The 22,492-nt window shown below is 42.1% G+C and overlaps 1 protein-coding gene across 23 annotated transcripts in view; it reads left to right on the top strand.

Moving 5' to 3' along the window:
• DTNA (dystrobrevin alpha) overlaps positions 1 to 22,492 on the top strand; it is a 415,842-nt gene that overhangs the window by 371,330 nt on the left and 22,020 nt on the right. For 14 of the 23 annotated variants that reach the window (XM_043889354.1, XM_043889355.1, XM_043889359.1 and 11 more), the window contains 5 exons: positions 122 to 209; positions 3,232 to 3,329; positions 8,389 to 8,502; positions 17,363 to 17,459; positions 19,410 to 19,430. In XM_043889354.1, coding sequence (XP_043745289.1) covers positions 122 to 209; positions 3,232 to 3,329; positions 8,389 to 8,502; positions 17,363 to 17,459; positions 19,410 to 19,430 — 418 coding nt within the window. Of the gene's footprint in view, positions 1 to 121; positions 210 to 3,231; positions 3,330 to 8,388; positions 8,503 to 17,362; positions 17,460 to 19,409; positions 22,052 to 22,492 lie in introns of those variants that run through there. The other 9 variants (XM_043889357.1, XM_043889371.1, XM_043889375.1 and 6 more) reach the window with 2 other exon arrangements.

The raw sequence follows: 22,492 nt of genomic DNA, 5'->3' as shown, positions 1-22,492 counted from the left end.
TCAAATTTTTTGCACTGAAAAATTGAAAGAGCAAGCCCCTCCCCCTTCCCTGGGTGGTAGTATGAACGAGTCTGTCTTTCTCAGTTGCCTAACAGGCTCCTTCTTGCTCTGTTACCAACAGTATGCTTGAGAGCTCCAACCGGCTTGATGAAGAGCACCGGCTGATCGCCAGATACGCGGCCAGACTGGCGGCAGAGTCCACTTCGTCTGTAAGTAGTCTGCCTGCGAGATGTCACATCGCCCGTGGTCCTGTTTCTGGTGCCACAGCAGCAGAGCCAAGTGGTTGCTACTGAGCCATCTGCAAGACCTAAAAACAATCTGGCTTCTGCTGCTTCCATTTTTTACTTTTCAGCTATCATTCTGGTCTAGTGTGAATCAGAGCTTGAGGAATTCTGGGACAACAGTGCTGAATCAGCCCAACTCCTGATTTCTCTGGATAATGTCTAATCAGTAAATACAAAGAGCAAGCGATGATTCAGATCCACAACTGGCTAAGATAAATTTCTGCTTTTATCAGTACAGAAGTGGTGCAGTGGTAAAGAACCCACCTGCCAATGCAGGAGACATAGGAAACATGGGTTTCAGTCCCTGGGTTGGGAAGATCTCCTGGAGTAGGAAATGGCACCCCACTCCAGTATTCTTGCCTGGGAAATTCCATGGACAGAGGAACTTGGTGGACTGCAGTCCACAGAATCACAGAGAGTTGACCACAACAAGCAGCTGAGAAGGAAATGGCACCCCACTCCAGTATTCTTGCCTGGGAAATTCCATGGACAGAGGAACTTGATGGACTGCAGTCCACAGGGTCGCAGAGAGTTGACCACAACAAGCAGCTGAGAAGGAAATGGCAACCCACTCCAGTGTTCTTGCCTGGAGAATCCCAGGGAAAAGGAGCCTGGTGGGCTGCCATCTATGGGGTTGCACAGAGTCGGACACAACTGAAGCAACTTAGCAGCAGCAGCAGCAAGGAACTGAGCACATAACCAAAATATATACAAAATATGTACAAGAAAGAGAAAATGATGTCATAAAATTAAAAAAAAAAAAGCCTTCATCACATGTCAAAGGTGCCAAAGGCCAGACTTAGCTATAGAAGACCATTTAGAATATAAAATATAGGACCTTACAATTCGTCAATAGCAATACAAATTGTATCTTTGTTAAAAGAAATGCTAAATTAAAAAGCCATAGAAAAACTTTATGAAAGCCAGAGCTTCACCAAGTTTAAACCTTTCCCTACAGTTAGTTTTCTGAAATTAAAATTCAGGCAGCGTTTCTCCATGTCTTTGGAGAAATGGGTACTATTTTTTTAAAGCTTGATGTTCTGTGGTAGAAAGATTAGTTTTGATTTTTTTTTAATTTGCTTTAAAAATTGGGGGGAATTTTTACAATGTAGAGCAAAGAAAGCACAGAGAAATCTACATAATCTGACCCTGTTATTTATTTTTGACTGTGCTGGGTCTTCATCGCTGTTCCATGCGGGCTTTCTCTAGTTGCAGTGCGCAGGCTTCTCATTGCAATGGCTTCTTTTTTGTGTGTGGAGCCTGGGCTGTAGGGCATGTGGGCTTCAGTAGTTGCGGTGCATGGGCTTAGTTGCCCTCTGGCATGTGGAATCTTCCCAAATAGGAATCAAATCTGTGTTCTCTGCATTGGCAGGCAAATTCTTAACCACTGGACCACAAGGGAAGTCCTGACCCTTTTTCTATAAAAAAATATCAAATAATCGCTTCACTAAATACATATACATATATATGCACAGCATCCCTGGTAGCTCAGCTGGGATTTGCCTGCAATGCAGGAGACCCTGGTTCGATTCTTGGTCAGGAAGTTCCCCTGGAGAAGGGATTGGCTACCCACTCCAGTATCCTTGGGCTTCCCTGGTGGTTCAGATGGTAAAGAATCCACCTGCAATGCAGGCGACCTGGGTTCAATCCCTGGGTTGGGAAGATCCCCTGGAGGAGGGCGTGACAACCCTCTCCAGTATTCTTGCCTAGAGAATCCCCATGAACAGAGGAACCTGAAGGACTACAGTCCATGGGGTCACAGAGTCGGACACGACTGAGTGACTAAACACAGCACAGGACAGCACATATAAATACAGTATCTGAGGTATATATACACATATCTATTGTTATAAAATCATATATATGATATCTAATCATATCTAGCCATGTATATAATTCTTATATAATCATATTCTTCTATATCAATATATGTGATTATGTAAGAATGGAGAAAGTGGTGACTGCATATACATCAGTTGTTAAAGCTGATTGCAACCCATCAACGTAAAATTACATATATGAGTAAAGAAATGCTGGAAGTATTTTGACCAAAAGAAGAAGAGACGAAAGTCGTAATAACTCTGACTTTAAAACTATAGGCTTCCCTGATAACTCAGTTGGTAAAGAATCTTCCTGCAATGCAGGAGACCCTGGTTTGATTCCTGGGTCAGGAAGATCTGCTGGAGAAGGAATAGGCTACCCACTCCAATATTCTTGGGCTTCCCTTGTGGCTCAGCTGGTAAAGAATCCACCTGCAACGCGGGAGACCTGGGTTCGATCCCTGGGTTGGGAAGATCCCCTGGAGAAGGGAACAGCTACCCACTCCAGTAATTTGGGCTGGAGAATTCCATGGACTGTATAGTCCATGGGGTCGCTAAGAGTAGGACATGACTGAGCAACTTTCACTTTCACTTTAAAACTATGCATTTTTTAAAATTATATATTACAGTGGTTGAACAGTAATTCTAGAGAAAGATACCTCAGCACTAACTCATTTACCGAAGTGGATAGCTATTCCCTTCTCCAGGGGATCTTCCTTACCAAAGGATCGAAATCAGGTCTCCAGCATTGCAGGTGGATTCTTTACCATCTGAGCCATCAGGAAAGCCCTTTACTGAAAAAAAAAAATAGCTACAATGGGAACAGCATGGCAAGAATGAACTTGATCCCCAAAATCAGAAATTTGGAACCAGTTTTCTGCCCCACATTTTGTGTATTTGCCTGCAAAAGAATTCTCTTCTGCTTTCCATCCCATAAATGTGCTCCAGACCTCCCCAAAAGCTGGTCCTTAGGAGAGGAATGGCCGTTTAATTTTACGTGTTTTGCTTTTTTTGTTTTGATAAAAATGGTTGTCTTTTTCGTGTGCATATCTCACGACTCCTGTCTTTTCAAACACACATAGATTCCCCTGCCTGATACTAAATAGTGTAAATTACATATTTTACAGCAGCCGACTCAGCAGAGGAGCGCCCCTGACATCTCCTTCACCATTGATGCAAATAAGCAACAAAGGCAGCTGATCGCAGAACTAGAAAACAAGAACAGGTAAGACTTTTTGGACAGACTGGCTTTTATGATCAAAGTACACATTCATTAATAACCTATAGTCATGCTTTTAACTGTCCAGGTTTTTTTCACCCTGTAGGCATGTAAATATAAGGGAAGTCATCTAGAGTCAGTGATGCTGCTTCTGAAAAACTAATCTTTAAATTCTACATCATCAGAAACTTCATGAGGGAAAAAAACCCAAATATATATATATATTCTGAGATGTCAATGCAATTAATGTAATGTCCCCAGATAGTATCATTTCCCTTTTTCTGAGATACTTATTTTTGTTAAGGAGCTGTCTAAAGCAGAAGGGCCCCCCTGAGTGCTAAAGACTAAGTATCTTAACCACCCAGAGACAAGTAGAAGCCTCGCCAGGGAGGGCCCTGTGAGGATCGCAGGCTAAAGAGGCATCTGGGGACACCACCATCACCCACTCATTCAAGCCAAATATCTCCATGCCCCATCCATCAGGAGGTTTTCCTCTTTATTCAACACAGATTGACTCGCCGTCTGCCCTGTGACAGTTCTCCAAAACCAGGCACTTCATCTCCTCCATCCCCACTCAATGCAACCTGTCATTTTATAATACGTAAATCATATCATGTTATTTCTTGTTGAAAACCTCTGGTGACTTTTCCATTACACTGTGAATAAAACCCACCCCTCTGACCACAGTCTGCAGGTCCAACCTGACCTGATTCCTGCCTCCCTTTCCAGCCACTGCCCACCTTACTCATTACACTCCTGCTTCTTTCTTTCTTTACAGCCTTTCAAGTACTGGCTGTTCTCCTAGCTTTCAGAGCTCTTCCTCAGGGTCTCTGCAGAGATGGCTTTCCCTCACTGCTCAGGTCTCAGCTCAAACGGCATCTCCTATAAGACCACCTGTCTAATACGTCCTACTTCAGGAACCACTCTCTATTACATCCCTGTGTGTGTGTGCGCACATACATGTGCATGCACACGCGTGCACGCCTATCTCTGAAAAAAATGCATTCAAGTGTCTGTTTCCTTCTTATTCTCTGTCTTGTCTGACAGATACGGAATTTCTTTGAGAACTGAGTCCATGGCAAATGGCCCCTGGGTTCCAGAACCATGCCTGGTACACTGAAGCACTGTAGAAGTTCAGTAAATATATACTGAGTGAGAAAGTAATAAATTGCTGAGTCAGATCTTAAACTCAGTGCTGAGTAAGCCTCACATAAAAACAACTTGTACCTTCTGTATTTCTCAGAACAGCAGTAAAATGTCTTAATCTTTAATCTCATCTTTAAACACTGATGTGCCTTCTAAGATCAAACTGGTAAAGGAGAAGGTTGTGATCATTGTTACATGCCGGTAGAGTCTGACCTGAAAATCTTGGGATAAATGGTCAAGCTATTCTTTGAAGTTCTACAGAAAGAAGTTAAAAGGAAGGTAAAAATTCAGGACATTTTCATATTCTTGGGAAAAAAAGACTAAAGTGGAAATTTATAAGCACACAAATAGCTTATCTTGGTTGCAATTTTGATCTACTCTCCTACCTTCCCAAAGCATTTATTCTCCCTTCCAGTTCTCTGCTCCCACTCAGCATGGAGATAGCATTCGTGTGTGCTAAGTTGCTTCAGTCCTGAATGACTCTGCAACCCTCTGGGCTATAGGCTCCTCTGTCCATGGTATTCTCCAGGCAAGAATACTGGAGCAGGTTGCCATTTCCTCCTCTGGGGGATCTTCCAACCCAGGGACAAACCCGCGTCTCTCCTGCATTGGCAGGTGGGTTCTTTACCACTAGAGTCACCTGGGAAGAGACTCGAGGGGGAAATCGGGACTTCCTTTAAGGAAATAACCCAGGGATATGTACCTCCACGTGGGATTCCAGAATCAACAAGAGGCCCCATGAGTGTGCTGGATGTGCCATGCTACTACTTCTTCTCCTTAGTTCTGGGGCATTTGGAGATTGCACTTTCTGAAGGACCAGAGAGAGAATAGAGGAATGGGAATGAGAAAAGATGGCAGGAAGAGAGCTTCATCCTGTCACTGAGTTCTTTCCTCACCCTGTGCCTAAAGAGCATCTAGTCCATCCCAAACTCATCTCTAAGCCAGCGGCCTCAACCCCACAGATGACTCCAGAACCATGTCCCAGAAGCTTATCCAGGTCACAGTTCCTGTACCATGGAAATCACCCAGGGATCCCATGGTCTCCAAAGAGACAGTTAACCCAGTAATCAGATCTCTGGGCTTCAAGGGAGGACAGAATTGCTCACTTGACTTCGTGACTACCCTAGGTAGTTCATGGATGTTTCAGCGGTGATCTTTGGAAAATAATGCTTCCTTAGAGTATACTTAGAGGAGCCAGTTGGGGTTAGTATTAGGAGTAGCAAGACTCTTCAAATTACATTGTCTAAGTCACAGCCTGCCTAGGCTACACCCGTTGGACCAAATAGTGGAGACTAATGGAATCTGATATATGTGAGCTTTGGGGCACACCAACCTGAGTTCAAATCACCACCACCACCTAGATATTGAACTTGGGCAAGACTTGTAACTAGTCTATGCTTCAATTCCCTCATTCATGAAACAGATAATAGCAGTCCCTCTATACAGTAGAACTGTTAGGAGGATTAAATAAGACTAAAGAAGACAATGACTACTTAGTGACTGAGCACACACGCAAACAAGACGACGACGCAGTTCCCAGGTGTAGTCAAAGCGCTTCATGCTCCTTGCCTATCTTATCATTATTTTTTTCGCTAGAGCTGCTTCTCTATTTTCCTTCTTTGCGGCAAAATGGTTCTGTCATGGTTCTGTCCTCAGAATCAACAAGAAGAACTAGTGGAAGTCACAGAATGTCAGGAGGTTAGCCCTGAGGAGCTTGGAAATCTCAGTTCACTGATTTTCAGGCTGAGCTCTCTGGGACCTCAGGGGCCCTGTAGGGGTGCATGAAGAGGAAGGAGGGGCATCCCAGGTGGCGCTAGTGGTAAAGAACCCACCTGCCAAGCAAGAGTTGAAAGAGATGCCAGTTTGATCCCTGGTTGGGAAGATCCCCTGGAGGAGGGCATGGCCACCACTCCAATCTTCTTGCCTGGAGAATCCCATAGACAGAGGAGCCTGGAAGGCCACAGTCCATAGGATAACACAGAGTCAGACTTCAGTCTGATAACTGCTTCAGTCAGACAACTGAAGTAACTGCATGCACAAAGAGCAAGGTGGAAGAGCCAGTAATACAAGGCACCCTCCCCTTCTTTAACCAGAGAAGTTTCTTCTTAGCTGTCTGATACGTTGGGTTTCCATGGAAGATTCCTTTTAAAGAAAAACTTCCACCTTGAAACACCAAGGGGGAGCAAAAAAAAAAAACGTTGAAAACCACTGAATTATGGTACATACCCATGAGAGGGACAGTGACTAACTCGTTATTAGCTTCTTGATGCTGACGTGTTTGTGGAGCAGGAGATTGTAAATCAGCCTTTCAGATGGAAAGTCACCCAGCCCCCTTGCTCACCAAGTTCACCTTCCATTCTTTGTTCCGTCTTGCTGTCTCTTCTGCATTTTCCTGGATGAGAGGCTGACCCCTCCCCCAAGAATCCATGACTTGTAACCTTGTCTAACAGCGTCTAACTCACTTAGGGATAATTTGCTTTGCATCGCTCACCTATCCTTTATGGCTGGCCTGACGTTCACCTCAATGCAGGGCAGCCCAGGCCCCAACATTAATAATAGACGGACATGTCTCACCCCTGACTGAGGTCACACCAATAGCACTCTTAGGTCACTGACTCAATTACGATGAATCCTTTTAAAGGCACTTTCCTTCTTAAGGCTCCCTTCCTTGAGATCCATTGTTAAGGTTGAAAATGTTAAGAAAAGAGAAAGAATTTTGCCTAACTGGGGGCTTTTCAGATAAATTCAGTGAGAAGAATTTCATTCCTGGTGTGAGAATGGGGTTATTTAGTTTCATAAAATGAATGCCATTTATCCTTATTTTCCTTCCAAGCATCTCTTACTTGGTATCTGCAGGTAGTTTAACGTGTCAGACTGAGATCATAAATAAGAGGAAGATTCATTTTCGTCTCTTAAGCAGTGCGCTTTGCAAAGTTGAACACTTTACTGCAGCATTATATTACTGACTAGAGAGATGCGGTCCTGGGGAGAACAATCAGCTTGAAGGCTCCAATGACACACTCAGACCTTCCTGAGTCCTAGGATGTACTGGAGATGAAGGCAGTATCCCTCATCCACAGCACTCAACTGTTGCAGGAAGAGGGACCCCTTCCAGGGCCTGAGAGTGGGCTCTTGTCTAACACTGGGAAATGAATTGTCCAAGGAGACACACGTGCTGACAAAGCAAAAGATTTCATTGGGAAGGATGCTCCAGGGGATGAGCAGCACGCAGGAACACAGGAGGACTGCTCTGCCTCCTGATTCAGTCTCAGGTTTTATGGTAATCGGGGTTGGTTTCCAGGTTGTCTCTGGCCAGTCATCTTGCTTGGCCCATATTTGGTCTGACTCAGGGTCCTTCCTTGGAGAAGGGCATGGCCACCCACTCCAGTATTCTTGCCTGGAGAATTCCATGGACAGAAGAGCCTGTGGGGGAGGGGGGTTACAGTCCATGGAGTCACAAAGAGTCAGACATGACTAAGCAACTCACACTCAGGGTCCTTCCTGGTGGTAAGTGCATCTCTCAGCCAAGATGGATTCTGGTGTAAAGGATTCTGGAAGGTTAGTCATCTCAACCCTCCTTTGGTCCCTCCTAGATTGTCCCAGTTAGTTTTTGGCAGCAGCAGCACCACACGTTCCTTATTTGAAGCTCTGTTGTGAGACAACTCAAGCAAGCAGTTATCATCAGTTATCACCATGCCTGACCACTGCAGACAATTTCAGTCAACAGTTCCCTAACACAACTTAGCTACAGCCAACACCTCATAAATACCATCAGTTCATGAGGATAGGTTTTGCTCCAACACATAGGATGACCCCTTTCTTTCTTTACTCTGGTGGCCCTGATCAGTTCTCATGTTAGATCCTGGATATCCTGGAAGTTAACTGACCCGGGTTTCTCTCCTTCCTCCTCTCTCCCAAGAGAAATCCTACAGGAGATCCAGAGGCTGCGGCTAGAGCATGAACAAGCTTCTCAGCCCACGCCGGAGAAGGCACAGCAGAACCCCACTCTGCTGGCAGAGCTGCGGCTCCTCAGGTAAGAAAAAGAGCCCAAAGTGTCTCAGGAAGGGCAGTGTTTGAAATCGTCCATACCATCTGACAGTGTCTACCGGAAAATGGTCATCAGCCGCCTTAGCTGCCAATATCTATTTGCTTTTATTTTAATAGCACACATCTAATTGCTGAGTTTTAGGGGTTTGGGGAAAGAGGCTATTTCAGTTCAGTTCAATTCAGTCGCTCAGTCGTATCCGACTCTTTGCGACCCCATGAACCACAGCACGTCAGGCCTCCCTGTCCATCACCAACTCCCAGAGTCTTCCCAAACCCATGTCCATCGAATCGGTGATGCCATCCAACCATCTCATCCTCTGTCGTCCCCTTCTCCTCATGCCCTCAATCTTTCCCAGCATCAGGGTCTTTTCCAATGAGTCAGCTCTCTGCATCAGGTGGCCAAAGTATTGGAGTTTCAGCTTCAACATCAGTCCTTCCAATGCACACCCAGGACTGATCTCCTTTATATTTACATTTTAATTTTTTCTTTGACACAGAGAAAAGGACACAGGGTTCTTCAGATCCAAAACCAAATGTTTCACTGGAAAAAAAAATTTATAGTGCACTCGTTTTTTATTAAAGCGTAGCTGATATAAGTTATTATGTGATATTATGGAAGCTGTGCTCTGTGTGTTTCGTTGCTCAGTCACGTCAGGCTCTGTGACCCCATGGACTGTAGCCCTCCAGGCTCCTTTGTTCATGGAATTCTCCAGGCAGGAATACTAGAGTGGATAGCCATTTCCTTCTGCAGGGGATCTTCCCAACCCAGGGATCAAACCCGGGTCTCCCGCATTGCAGATGGATTCTTTACTGCCTGAGCCACCAGGGAAAGCCCCATACTTCATTTATGGATTTTATAAAATATTGGCTATATTCCCCATGTTGTACAATATATCCTTGCAGGTTATTCTATACATAATAGTTTGTACCCTTTAATGCCGAGCCCTATGTCACCCATCCCCCACTTCTCTCTCCTTTCTGGTAACCACTAGTTTGTTCTCTATATCTGTCTCACTGGAAGCAAATTTGAACTCAACTCGTTTTAGTTATTTGCACTATCAACAATATGTTTATGATAAAAAGGGATCAACAAAACAAACATGTAAACAACTAAATAATCATTACTTTTTAAATTTAAAAATTTATCTGTGACCCATAAATTTTCTCCAAGCCTTGGTCCCTAAGAGTTTTCTATATAGATCCTCACACCTTCTTGTTCTGCAAATGAATTTAAAGGCCGGATGTTACCTAGTTGGTCATCATGAAATATTGTTGGAAAGGACCAAAGAAGGTCATTTGGTTCCACCCCTGAATTTCAGGGTACTTCTCAGCCTCAGACTGTAGAGAGTAGCAGGACGTGGCTGAGGACGTGCAAAAGGAGAGTCAGACCAGGGGCTCTGCTTCAGACCTACCAACATGCCTTGAATATGGCACTGCCCCAAGCCTGTCTGTGTGGAAAACAATGCAAACACAAACCCAAAGATACTCCCTAGTGGAAAGGTCATATTTCACAAGGCACTCATAGTCAGCAAGGATAACATTCTTTCCATCTTTCAGTTTGGATGTCAAGTGTATTTCAGGTATATCTAACTCCGAGGCATACTTTTTATAAGTACAGATGCCCCTGCTCAGAAACCCTTGTCAGAATTAGACCACCACTTGCTCACTCCGGTGGCTCAGACAGTAAAGAATCTGCCTACAATGTAGGACACCTGGGTTCAATCTCTGGGTTGGGAAGAACCCCTGGAGAAGGAAATGGCTACCCACTCCAGTATTCTTGCCTGGAAAGCTTATGGACAGAGGAGCCTCGTGGGCTATAGTCCATGGAGCCACACAGAGTCAGACCTAACCGAGTGACTAACACTTTAACTTCCTCCTTACAAGGAGACTAAATTTAGCACATTCTGTATGGCTGTATTTGTATTTTACCAAGTCCCAGTTGATTGTATGGCTCTTTCTAGGCACTCCACTCTAACCCAGCTCTATGAACATATTCACATCTGAGCACTCAGCATACCTGGCCTGGGGAGCAGGCCCGGCCTCTCAGGTGGGATCTAGTCTCCCCAGGCTCACACCTGGCTGGAGGGGCAGACCCACCAAAGGCCTGAGTTATGGGAAGGAGATCTGTAGAGCTTGCAGCTTGTAGAGGCTTCTGGATGTGCAGAGATCACATCATACTTTAGAAGAACGAAATAATTTAATGGAAGAAATATAAAGTCTTCCTTTTCAATATATGTGATTTCTGGTCCTTCGTTCAGAGAGATGTTTTAGCAATTCTTGCATGTTCTGCTACACCATCACCCAGAAGGGATGAAAATGAAAAGAATGTTTTACATCCTCCTCCTCCTCAAGGACTTATGAAAGTAAATCACTGCTTGAAAGCAGCATATTTTGCCAAATAGGATTATGTCGGCCCTCCAGACTCACAAGTAAAGAAAGTTGAGTCTACTACATGCGTGCATGCTAAGTCGCTTCAGTCATGTCTGACTCTTTGCCAGGCTCCTCTGTCCATGGGGATTCACCAGGCAAGAATACTGGAGTGGGTTGCCCTGCCCTCCTCCATGGGATCATCCCAACCCAGGGATCAAATTTGTGTCTCTTACATATCCTGCATTGGCAGGCGGGTTCTTTACCACTAGCGCCACCTGGAAATCCCTCTCATGACCCTAGATGAGTTTAAAGCTATACTAAGGAATCTGGCTCTGTGGGGAGCTTCTAGACTTTTGGCCATCACCATCAGAGGGTGGCTCACACATCCAGCTTGAGACCTGAGACACCTATATCCTAGCTGATTTGCTTGCCTGCCTCCATATTCTCCAGGCTTCCCAGGTGGTGCTAGTGGTAAAGAACCTACCAGTCAATGCAGGAGACACAAGTTCAGTCCCTGGGCCCGGAAGATCCTGTGGAGGAGGGCACGGTTAGCCACTCCAGTATTCTTGCTTGGAGAATCCCATGGACAGGGGAGCCCAGAGAGCTACAGTTCATAGGGTCACAAAGAGTTGGACACAACTGAAGCAACTTAGCATGCATTCATGCAGGTTGTGTGCCGGGCTTCCCAGGTGGCTCAGTGGTAAAGAATCTGCCTGCCAATGCAGAAGACACAGGAGACCTGGGTTCAATCCCTGGGTCCAGAAATTCCCTTGAAGAGGAAATAGCAACCCACCCCAGTATTCCTGCCTGGGAAATCCCATGGACAGAGGAGCTTGGCAGGCTACAGTCCAAGGGGTCGCAAAAGAATTGGACTCAACTGCAGTGACTTAGCAGGTATTCCATATTCTCCACATTTCTTCTGCTTGGGATAAGTACCCTCCCTTGAAGGATATTTCTCTGTATACTAATGAACCACTTATACTATGCTAAGCACTTTAACAATTTGGAAGTTTCACAAATACCCAGAAACCCTGCTCTGGGTGTTTTATCCTTTAGTCATTTCAGACTTTTCAAGAGTTCCAAAACAGTGACCTCTTGCCAGTTACTTTGGCCTTGAGTTCACATGTGAAGCTGCCGAAGGAACTCCTTTCTGTAGCTTTGACAGAGGTCTCCTCCATCTATTACATCTTTTCTGGGCCTCTTATTGAGAAGTCAACAGGAAGAAATTTCTTTATGAGGGAAATGAGGGCAGCAAGATCAGTGCTTTGCTTTTCATGAACACATAGTTTATTTTTATCTTAAGGGCACCACAACCTTTCTAAATGATCACATTCCCCGTTTTACTTTAGCCATGACAATGCTGAAAGCCAAGTTTACAACCCAGATATGGCAACTGAATAGCAATATAGGACAGGCATTTCATAGACGCTTCCTATGCACTAAGCTCTACCTAACACTCTTTCATACAGTTGCTGTAAAAAACCTGGAAGATGGCCATTACTATTATAAGAAAAGGAAAGGGTTAGTCCCTCAGTCATGTCTGACTCTTTGTGACCCCACGGACTATAACCCCCCAGCCTCCTCTGTCCATGGGATTCACCAAGCAAGAATACTGGAGTGGGTTGCCATTTCCTCCTCCAGGGGTCTTCCTGACCCAAGGATCGAACCTGGGTCTCCCACATTGCAGGCAGATTCCTTACTGTCTGAGCCACCAGGGAAGCCCCTTACGACTATAGTCTTTCTATAAAGAAACTGAGGTTCACAGAAGTGAAATAACTTGCCCAAGATCCTGCACAGTGAGCCTCACAGGTCGATTCTCTCTCCTTTCCTTGTGTACTAGCGTGCTCAGTCGTGTCCGACTCTTTGTGACCCCATGGACTGTAGCTCATCAGGCTCCTCTGTCCATGGGATTTTCCAGGCAAGAATACTGGAGTGGGTTGCATGCCCTCCTCCAGGGGATCTTCCTGACCCAGGGATTGAACCCCCATCTCTTAAGTCTCCTGCATTGGCAGGGGGGTTCTTTACCACTAGTGTCACCTGGGAAGCCTCTTCTTTCCTTGGTCGTAATTATCTCCTTTCTAGACTATTATAATAAGCATTTACTTGATTCCCAGCCTCTGGACAATATACACTGCTATCATTTGATTATTCAGTTAGTTCAATTTAACAAATATTTCTAAAATGCAGTGTGCCCAGAACTGAGTTGAAAAAGATATTGTTCCTGGTCTCATAGAATCTGTGGTCAAGTAGGAAAATGACATAAATCAAATAGATACACAAAGAAGAGTGTGATTATTAACTGTGATAAGTTCTATAAGGAATCTTCCTTAAAAAAAAAAAAAGACATAATTATCAAGCCTGCTACATCAGTCAGAAGTTATCATGAGGAAGGATTGTTTGAGTTGAAGCATTGAAGATGAATACATGGGGAATGGGGATTATGGACAGGGGAGGGAGCTGGAAATAGCTGATGAAAGGGTTTACTGGTAGATAGATGCTATATGTACAAACACCAAATAGCAAGAGCAAATCTGGTACCTTTTTTGGAAGTGAAAGTTTTGTTGACCTAGAATGCAGTGAGTGAACAGGTACATGGTAAGAGTTGGAGCTATAGGTGTAGGTGGGGGTAGACTGTGATGCTATGTGGCCATGCGAACCATCTTGAGGAAATTGCTATCAATCCTGTGACAGGAAGCCATTGGAGGATGAGAGTTACGTATCAAGTTAACACAGTGGATTAGTTTGGCAAGTCAGGTTCACATGAGTCAAAGATCTTATCCTAATATTAATTTTTAGAATACAGGCAATCAAGAGGCACAAATGAAGCTGATTGCAGCATTCCATGGGGTTCCCCAGGTCTTTCCTTCCCATATTGGATGGCAAATCTGAGGGGAAGTTTGCAAGGTGATCTAGTGAGCCTTCCCACTGCAAAACCATTAAGAGACAGCTAAAGAACTGTATTTGCAAAGACAATACCATCTTCTACAAAGAAGTAACTAGTAAACTCTAAAGCAACTTCACAGTACAAATGTGAAGAAAAACAATTATAAATTTTCATATATATCTCTTGTCTAAAAAAATAAGCATATTATATACCCCAAAGTTGCATTCTTTTTAAGGTATATGAGATTATTCTTTGAGAAAACTTATTAATATAAAGAAACTTTTTTGTGGAATTATAATCTCTGATGCAGGTCTGCGGTTTCCAGACTTAAATTGCATTAGACCAGCTTAATTTTTTTTTTTATTGGTGGGGGGAAACAACATAAAGTTAAGTACTTTTTGTTTCACCATGTAACAGTTTTGTTTGGGCTGTACAATTTTGTTTTAGCTGCAGCACGTAAGCTTCTGTATTTGCAGCAAGCAAGGACTACTCTTGGCCGCAGTGCTCTGGTTGCTGTGGCTTCTCTTGTGCGGAGCACAGGCTCTAGAGCGTAGGCTCAGCAGTTGTGGTCCAGGACTGAGTCTCTCCATGGCAGGTGGGATCTTCCTGGACCAGGGATCAAACTCGTGTCCCTTGCATTGGCTGGCAGATTCTTCATCACTGGACCACCAGGAAAGTCCCTATAATGACATCTTTAAACTACCATCACCTGTTACCATGTTTCATGAATGCAGTATATTTTTTAACTTTTTATTTTGAAAACAATTTACCCCTACAGAAGAGTTTTAAGAATATCACAGTAAATTTCCCTTCTACGCTTCACCTAGAGATTGCAAACATTTTGTTGCACCCTCCTCTATCTCCCTATATATGTTTACATATGTAAACTACACACACATCTTTGATGAGCTGTTTGAGAGTCAATTGCACACATCAAAACCCTTTACCCCTAAATACTTAAGTGTATATTTTCTAAGAAAAAAAGACATTCTCTTCTATAACTATATCATCATCAAACACAGAAAAGTTAATACTGATATTTATTATTATTATCTATTAATAATATACAGTTAAGCCTTCCCTGGTGGCTCAGATGGTAAAGAATCCACCTGCCATGTGGGAGACCTGGGTTCAATCTCTGGGTTGGGAAGATCCTCTGGAAGAGGGTATGGCAACCCACTCCAGTATTCTTGCCCGGAGAACCCCATATACAGAGGTGCCTGGTGGGCTATATTCCATGGGGTCGTATAGTCCAAAGAGTCAGAAACAACTGAGCGACTAAGCAATATGCAGTTCATATTAAAATTGTGGCTATCATCCCAACACTGTCCTAAAGAAAGTAGGTTTTAACACACACAAAATTAAAAATAATCTGACAGAATATCAGAATAAAAGGCATTCTTTTAGAGATGAATGTGTTTAGCTCTATGAAAATAAAATCACTATTTAGTCCAGGTTTTCTCAGTTTTCCTTGGAACACTGGAGGCTACACCACACTTTTGTTATCAAACCCACATTTGGTAACCATTGGTGTAAACACAGAGAAGACATTATTAAATAAATTTTTTTAAAAACATTTATTTCAATCCAACGCATGAAAGAGTAAATGTCATGTTTTGAAAGAGTACTACTTAAGATAAATACAAATAAGGCTATTTCAATGTTGATTAATTATACATTACTATAAGTTAATTTTTTCTGATGGTTTTTAGATGCTTCTTTTAATATTTCTTATCTGTAATTTTAAGAGTTTGCTTTAACCTTCCTCTCAAAGTGCTTTTGGCCTTTAGCTCTCAAAAGGCCAAAAATTACAAAACAGCATCTAGAAGAGAACTGGAAATAAATCAGAAACATTATCTACTCTCCTGCCAAGCCCTACCGAGGATATAGCTGGAACACCATGTGCAGACAGACAAGGTCAAAGGAAAAAACAGCTAATGGAGTTGTCACTGAAGAATATTGTTGAATTGGGCAAGACTTCTTCAGAATTAGAATTCTACAGACCAGCAAGACAAAAGACTAAAATAGGATACCATTAAGGTCTATAAAATTATGGTGTTCCTTATCCTGAAGATTCAGAAAAGGGGCAATTATAAAGAAAATCAACAGAAGGATTGCTCTCAAAATAAACTTTAAGTAGCAACAAAAGCCAAAAATATAAATATATTTAAAAAGTGACATGTTTATAAATTTTGAATTCATAAATCTTGATAGTGAAAGCCTATATGAAAGCAAATTAGAAATGTCTCATTTATATCCATCACCTGTCCTCCCACAAAATATCTTTCAACTGGATGAGTCACTGACCTAACGCAATGTGACAGTTTTATGTTGTCCGTTTTTCATTTCAGAGTCCCTGCTATAAGCTCCACTTAATATTATGCCTGTGTCATTGAGGCTAGACATGTCCATTCATACATTAACACATGTATGGTTAAGGCATCCACATATTTTTAAAAATATAATTTCCAATATCTCAGAATTAGAAGCCCTTGGGGCAGGGAATAAATTGTATACATCATTTTTTTTTTCACTAACAGTTATGAAAAAAGAGATTGAAATAGATTTGGAAACTATACCTCAGAAATGTGGATCCTTAGTATTTGTGTCCTTCCTGGTTTTCATTCTTGTTGACAGCTGATAGAAGTTTTGCAAACCAAAGTTAAGCAAACACAAACCTTGTAGATTATTACAACAGTTGTGTCAGAACTCCTTTTTTCTGACTTCACTCTAAGCAGCCAAACCCAAAGCAGAAAATTTAGATCGACTATAAAACTATGTACAAGGAAAAGTTCTCTTCTGAAAGGCACCACATTGCATCCTAAGAACTGAACAGATGAAAAATTTACTTTTCTAAATCTGATTTCCAGACACTAAAGTAATCAGTATTTTCTGTGAGATTTACGAGGGTCCTTGGGCTCGGAGGATCTGTGGGTTTGGCCTATTTCAGTGGCAGTTTGGTTTCTGATCTGAGGACCCAGTGGCCCAGCACAGGGTCCATGACATAATAAGCATTCAGAAATATTTTCTTTTCCAGTAATTAAAATTAAAATCCAATAAGATTTTAATTTCGTTTTACTATGACTTTTATAAACATATACCTGGCTGCTCTGGTATCTCAAAAAGTAAAGAATCTGCCTACAATGCAGGAGTGAGTGAGTTATAGTCACTCAGTCGTGTGTGACCCTTTGGGACCCCATGGACTGTAGCCCACCAGGCTCCTCTGTCCATGGAATTCTCCAGGCAAGAACACTGGAGTGGGTTGCCATTTCCTTCTCCAATAGACTCGGGTTCAGTCCCTGGGTCAGGAAGGTTCTCTGAAGAAGGGAATGGCTACCCACTCCAGCATTCTTGCCTGGAGAATTCCGAGGACAGAGGCGCCTGGCAGGCTACAGTCCATGGGGTCCCAAATGACTAAATGACTAAGAAGCTATAATTGTTCATTCATTTGACTTTTTCCTGCCAGGTAACCATGTCAGAGACCCAGAGATGCCTTTTTTCTAGTGGTCCGCCACTGCCCCAAGACTGGGAAATGTGGTTAGCTCAGTGAGTTGAGTGCTGTTTCTAACGACAACTACTACCTCTTTCTTAGGCAGCGCAAGGACGAGCTGGAGCAGAGAATGTCCGCCCTCCAGGAGAGCCGGAGAGAGCTAATGGTCCAGTTAGAAGGTCTCATGAAACTACTAAAGGTAAGATGTTTCACACAGCTATTTCCTAGACCTACAACTATGGCATTTGTAAAAAAAAATTTTTTTAATAAATAAAATAAATTTTAAAATTTGCACCTAATGTACAATGGTTTTTCCAATTACTATATATGCGATTTCCTCCCCAAAAAAGTGGTTTCAAACTCAGTTTTAGTATCTTTTCTTAGACACATCAAATGATAACATCAATTGTAGGGCTCATTCTTATCCATTTCCTGGAAGCAGACTACTAAGGACCTTCAAGGCATAAGTTATTTCCAGTTGGCTCATTTCCAGTTCCTTTTGTCCTTGGAAGTAATATTACTAAAACTGAATTTATTCAAAAATATTTTACATTTCATGGCCTTCAGCCGTTCTGACTAAACTGAACAGAAACTCATATCTAGTTCAGAAAATGAAGATACAGACATTAAATAATTTTGGTGATTATGGTTTTATTAAGAGGAGAAACTTTTTTTCATTACAGTAAATGTTATCAAATCTGTGTGGCTTTAGCAGCAAGTCACATAATTTCTCTGGGTTTCAAATGCAAAGTGTAAATGGGAATATCTCCTTCACTTTTCTACAAGTGGAGCATGTAATAAGATGATCTGCAGGGTGTTATAATAATAATTCTCATTGGGAAGTGGCATTCTTTCTCTCATAAATCTCAGTCCCTTCATCAGTATGCACAAAGTTGCATTTCAACTAGAAAGGAGACTCATATGGCCACATGTCCCTGATCGCCCCAGTGGACATTTCAGTGCTCTGTGGTCCTCCTGCCTGATGTAAACAAGCATGAACCAGTGACATGCCAAAGGCAGGAACTAAAGCTTATGTTAGAGTTACACAGACAAAGTCTCTGGGACAGACAGCTCACTTGCGAGTCAAGATGTCCTGTCTTTCAGTCTGTGGCTCCCCTATGTCCCTGACACCCCATCATTGATTGTTTCTGTATTCTTTTCTTTCTTTCTTTTTCTTTCTTTCTTCCCTTTCCTTTCCCTTCCTTTCCTTCTCTTTCCCTTTCTTACTTTTCTTTCTCTCTCCTTTCCTTTATTTCTTTTACGTATTTATTTTTTAATTTCAAAACTTAAATAACAGCAGATATTTGTTGAAACCTACTGTGTCCCAGGCACTGATGTAAATGTAACACTTTTTTTTCCTTTTCTTTTCTTTATTCTTTATTCCTGTAGTCGACTTTTCCTGCCATCAGTATTGGAAATGCTTTATCTTTACTGAACAAAATTTACTTTTCATTGTATCAGACATATAAAGTATAAAATTCCGTTTTTGTTGTACTATCTATCCTCTGTCCGTGGAATTCTCCAGGCAAGAATACTAGGGTGGGTTGCCATTCCCTTCTCCAGGGGATCTTCCTGAACCAGGGATCAAACCTGGGTCCCCTGCATTGCAGGCAGATTCTTTGCCATCTGAGCCACCAGGGAAGCCCATGTTAAGACAGGACTAGATAATTAATAACCTCTTGCTATTTCTGCCCTATCATCTCATTTGATGATCCAGACAAGCTCTTTCTGGTTTTTTTCCTCCAAATATACCAAATAAAGTGGACCCGCCCCATCTTTCCCTTCAATGAATGACAGGAAACGGAAAACAGCCCTCTGGTTCTATTTCTATGCTTCTGTCACTGTAGCAATGGGAGAGGAGTCTGTTTACCACTTGCCATCTTGGCATCACTGTAGCCTAACTGAGCGTAGTCTATTTTATCAGGAGGTACCAGTTTGCAAGATAAAGAGAGAAATCATGTTGAAAGATGGTTGGACACATGGAGGAAAGAGACAGGTCCATAGTTTCCAATACCTAAATAGACTTGAAACTCTAAGTAACCAAGGTAGAAGAGGCTTGGTTTCCCCCACCTTTATTCCTTCACACTGTGTACATGCTCCTATTGGAACCCTGGGTAACCTAACCATTATTGATTCAATCTTTCTGTAGGAAGAAGAATTGAAGCAGGGAGTAAGTTATGTGCCCTACTGCAGGTCTTAACTAACAGTGGAGGGGCCTGCCGTCCTGCCGTTTTTCTCATTTGCTTTTGCCTCTAATGTACGTTCATGCTTCAGTTTGGAAAGAGAAAAAAAAATTATACTAATTTGCTTCCTTTTCAATGTAGTGCTTGAATTGAGACACATAAAATTTAGCATTTTTTTATAATTACAACTACCATCAACATCAAAAGAAGAGCTATTACATCTTTTAGAACAGGGAACACATTTAATTTGTTGGAAACTTCTTAGATCTCCAGGGTCTAAGTTTCAAACCAGTCTCATGCTTTTTCTGGGTCGTGGATCAGACCCTTCTCTTAATAGAAAGACACTCACCACAATTACTAATGTTCCATTAGATAGAACCCACTGAGGTTCTACCTCAGTTAGCATTCAGAAGCTAACCTTGACATCCTCTCATACTGTGAATGTTCAGTTCAGTTTCCATTTTACTGAAAAGGTGTGGAACTTCTTTTTGTAAAAATCAGCCAATTACGTCTCCTTTCATTGCCTAATTACTAAGCCCTGTTCCCCACTGCTCACCATTAAGTGTTCCGTCTAATAAGAGAAAGACTGGACTCTAACTGTTCACTTCTCAGACTAGAATATACCTACCATTGGTTGATGACCGTCTCCAAAGAATAGGTAACTTTCAGCCTTTCTCTTATCACCAAGCACCTTTCTGCTCTGGGAGTTCACAAGGGGTTACATACATCTTCCCTGGAAATAGGAACCCTGTGGCTCTCTGTAGCTGAACTGAAGCCCTCTGTCTGACCACGTGGCCTGGTGCAGAAGCCAGCAGAGGGAGCAACGTACTCAAAATACAATAAGAATAAAACAAAAGCAAAATAAAAGCAGCTTTTATTTCCAGTGCATGTACCGAGCTGTGTATGACAATATATCCCACCTGCCGGTCTTATCAAAAAGTTTGACATTATTTCCATGGATCCATGACAACCACAGCCTGTCTGATTTCAACGTACCCTTTCATTCTTCTGTATTCTCTTTCCTATTATTCATTGTGCGTGTTTGTGTGTAACAAAGAATGTTTGCAAAATGCTGGACACATTTTTACCCTTCATTCCCATGGTCTGTAAAAAAAAAAAAAGGAAAGTGTAAAACGAATCTGTAATGTCAGACAATAAAGACAATGTATTACATTATTTGTATTTTGTGAACAAAATTACTTCACTAAACTGAAGTCAAATTTTAATGAGAGACAGCCCCCCTGGGTAAAGGACACATATTTGCTGCGTGTATAATTGCCCATAAATTCATACCTGGGGTGTTGCTATTGTACATACGAAACACTTAGATCATGGTAAAGAAAAATGCCATCTCATGGTCCTTTTCTGCAAACAGCCTCTTTTCTTTCCTGTCTCTTACTCAAGATGTGCATAGAAAACAGAAAGAAAGCTCAACTATAACCTTACTCCTCCTAGTGGAGGCAGAGGGTAACCATCCTGCATTCAGTCAGCCTGGCTTTAGCCATTGTCCCTTGGAGACCTTCTCTCTTCCATTTCCAAGGCAACGCATTCTTGAAAGGTTCAGTGGACCAGGACGTTCATAAACAGATGGATGCATAGAGCCAAACCATGGCAGCATCCATTACTGCATTACTGCCTGCTTCTCCTCCAGTTCCTCCCCCACTGAGCCCTCAACAGCTGCAGCATCCCTGAAAGTCAGCCAGCAGTGGTTATCGCTGCCTAGGTTGTTAAGGACCATTATTGGCAACACCCAGTGGAGTCTTTGCAGTCTTACTCATGTCTTTGCTTATAGTCAAGCCTCTTTTCCAAAAGGACCCAAGGCAGCTTACAACTAACTAAAGACATAAACAATGACTTCATAAAATAGAAGTAGAAAAATCAAACACTAAAGTAAATGCAAATATGCTTATCTTAAGGGATAGGGGTGTTACTCTGAGCTTTCTAGCAATGAGGCAAAAAAGGGAAAACATAATTGGTGGTTTTATCAGAACAGAAATGTCAGTCCTCAAGGGACCAAAATTTCTGTTGGCATAAAATATAAAAAGGAAATTTCACTCGAGCTTTACTAGAGGAGGAGTGAATAATAAAGCAGACACATGCAGTAGTAGATTTCATGTGGCTGATTCTTATACTGACCTTCAGTCAGAATTAAAGACAGAACCCCATATGTCCCAATCCTGCAGAGGCAGTTCTACAAGGAAATAAACAAATGCCATCTGAATTTATAGACTTATCATAGTATAACATGATCTAAGGAGAGAATTTAGAAGTTTTAGTCTGGCGTCTGCTTCTAAATTCTGTTTTTATTTATGAGCCTTTCCCCTCTGGGGACAGTCTCTTTGTAAAATCAGATTTAAGACACCACAGACAACAAATTGTGCTTGATTTAATAACCTCTACTTGCTTTATCATAAGTCTGTGTGGTTCAATGTATTTTATTATACTGGTATATATAATTCCTACTTATACTGTTTCTTGTTCGAGGTAATGCATGAATTTATTCCCCTTGAGGAGAGAACATGAATTTTTTTAAAAAAGAAATAGTGCCTGTAATATAATATGATGATGATTATGGTCTCATAAGCAATAAATTTTTTTACAAACTTGAGTCGAAATTATCCTACCCTCTTTCTTCTTTGTGTATTTTTAAGATTTATTGAAGGAACCATAAAAAGAACACTCATAAAAAGTTTAATAATGAAGGCGGCTGGGATACAGTAGCAGTGACGGTATGTTCCCGAGTTTCTAGTATCTTTCCAGTGTCAAATACCATGACCTGGTCTACAGTCAAGTATCCTGACTTTGAGTTCAGAAAGTAGGATCTCAATAATAATTTTCCTAGAAAGATTACTGGAGTTAGCCCTGAGTTGTGGTGGTCCCAGTTCCTTACTCACAGCTCTAAGATCTTGAGTAAGTCAGTGAACTTCCTAGCAATTTATCTCAAACATACTGGTAATACATGGCTCTCAGGGTTGTTGTAGAGATTTAAAAAGATAATGGATGTAAAAGCACTTTGTAAAATGCTCTGCGCATGTCAGATATAAGGATA

Source organism: Cervus elaphus, chromosome 27 (genome assembly GCF_910594005.1).
Source record: "Cervus elaphus chromosome 27, mCerEla1.1, whole genome shotgun sequence".
Taxonomy (NCBI): domain Eukaryota; kingdom Metazoa; phylum Chordata; class Mammalia; order Artiodactyla; family Cervidae; genus Cervus; species Cervus elaphus.
Note: the sequence above shows the minus strand (reverse complement) of the source record. Positions and strands in the feature narration are given on the sequence as shown.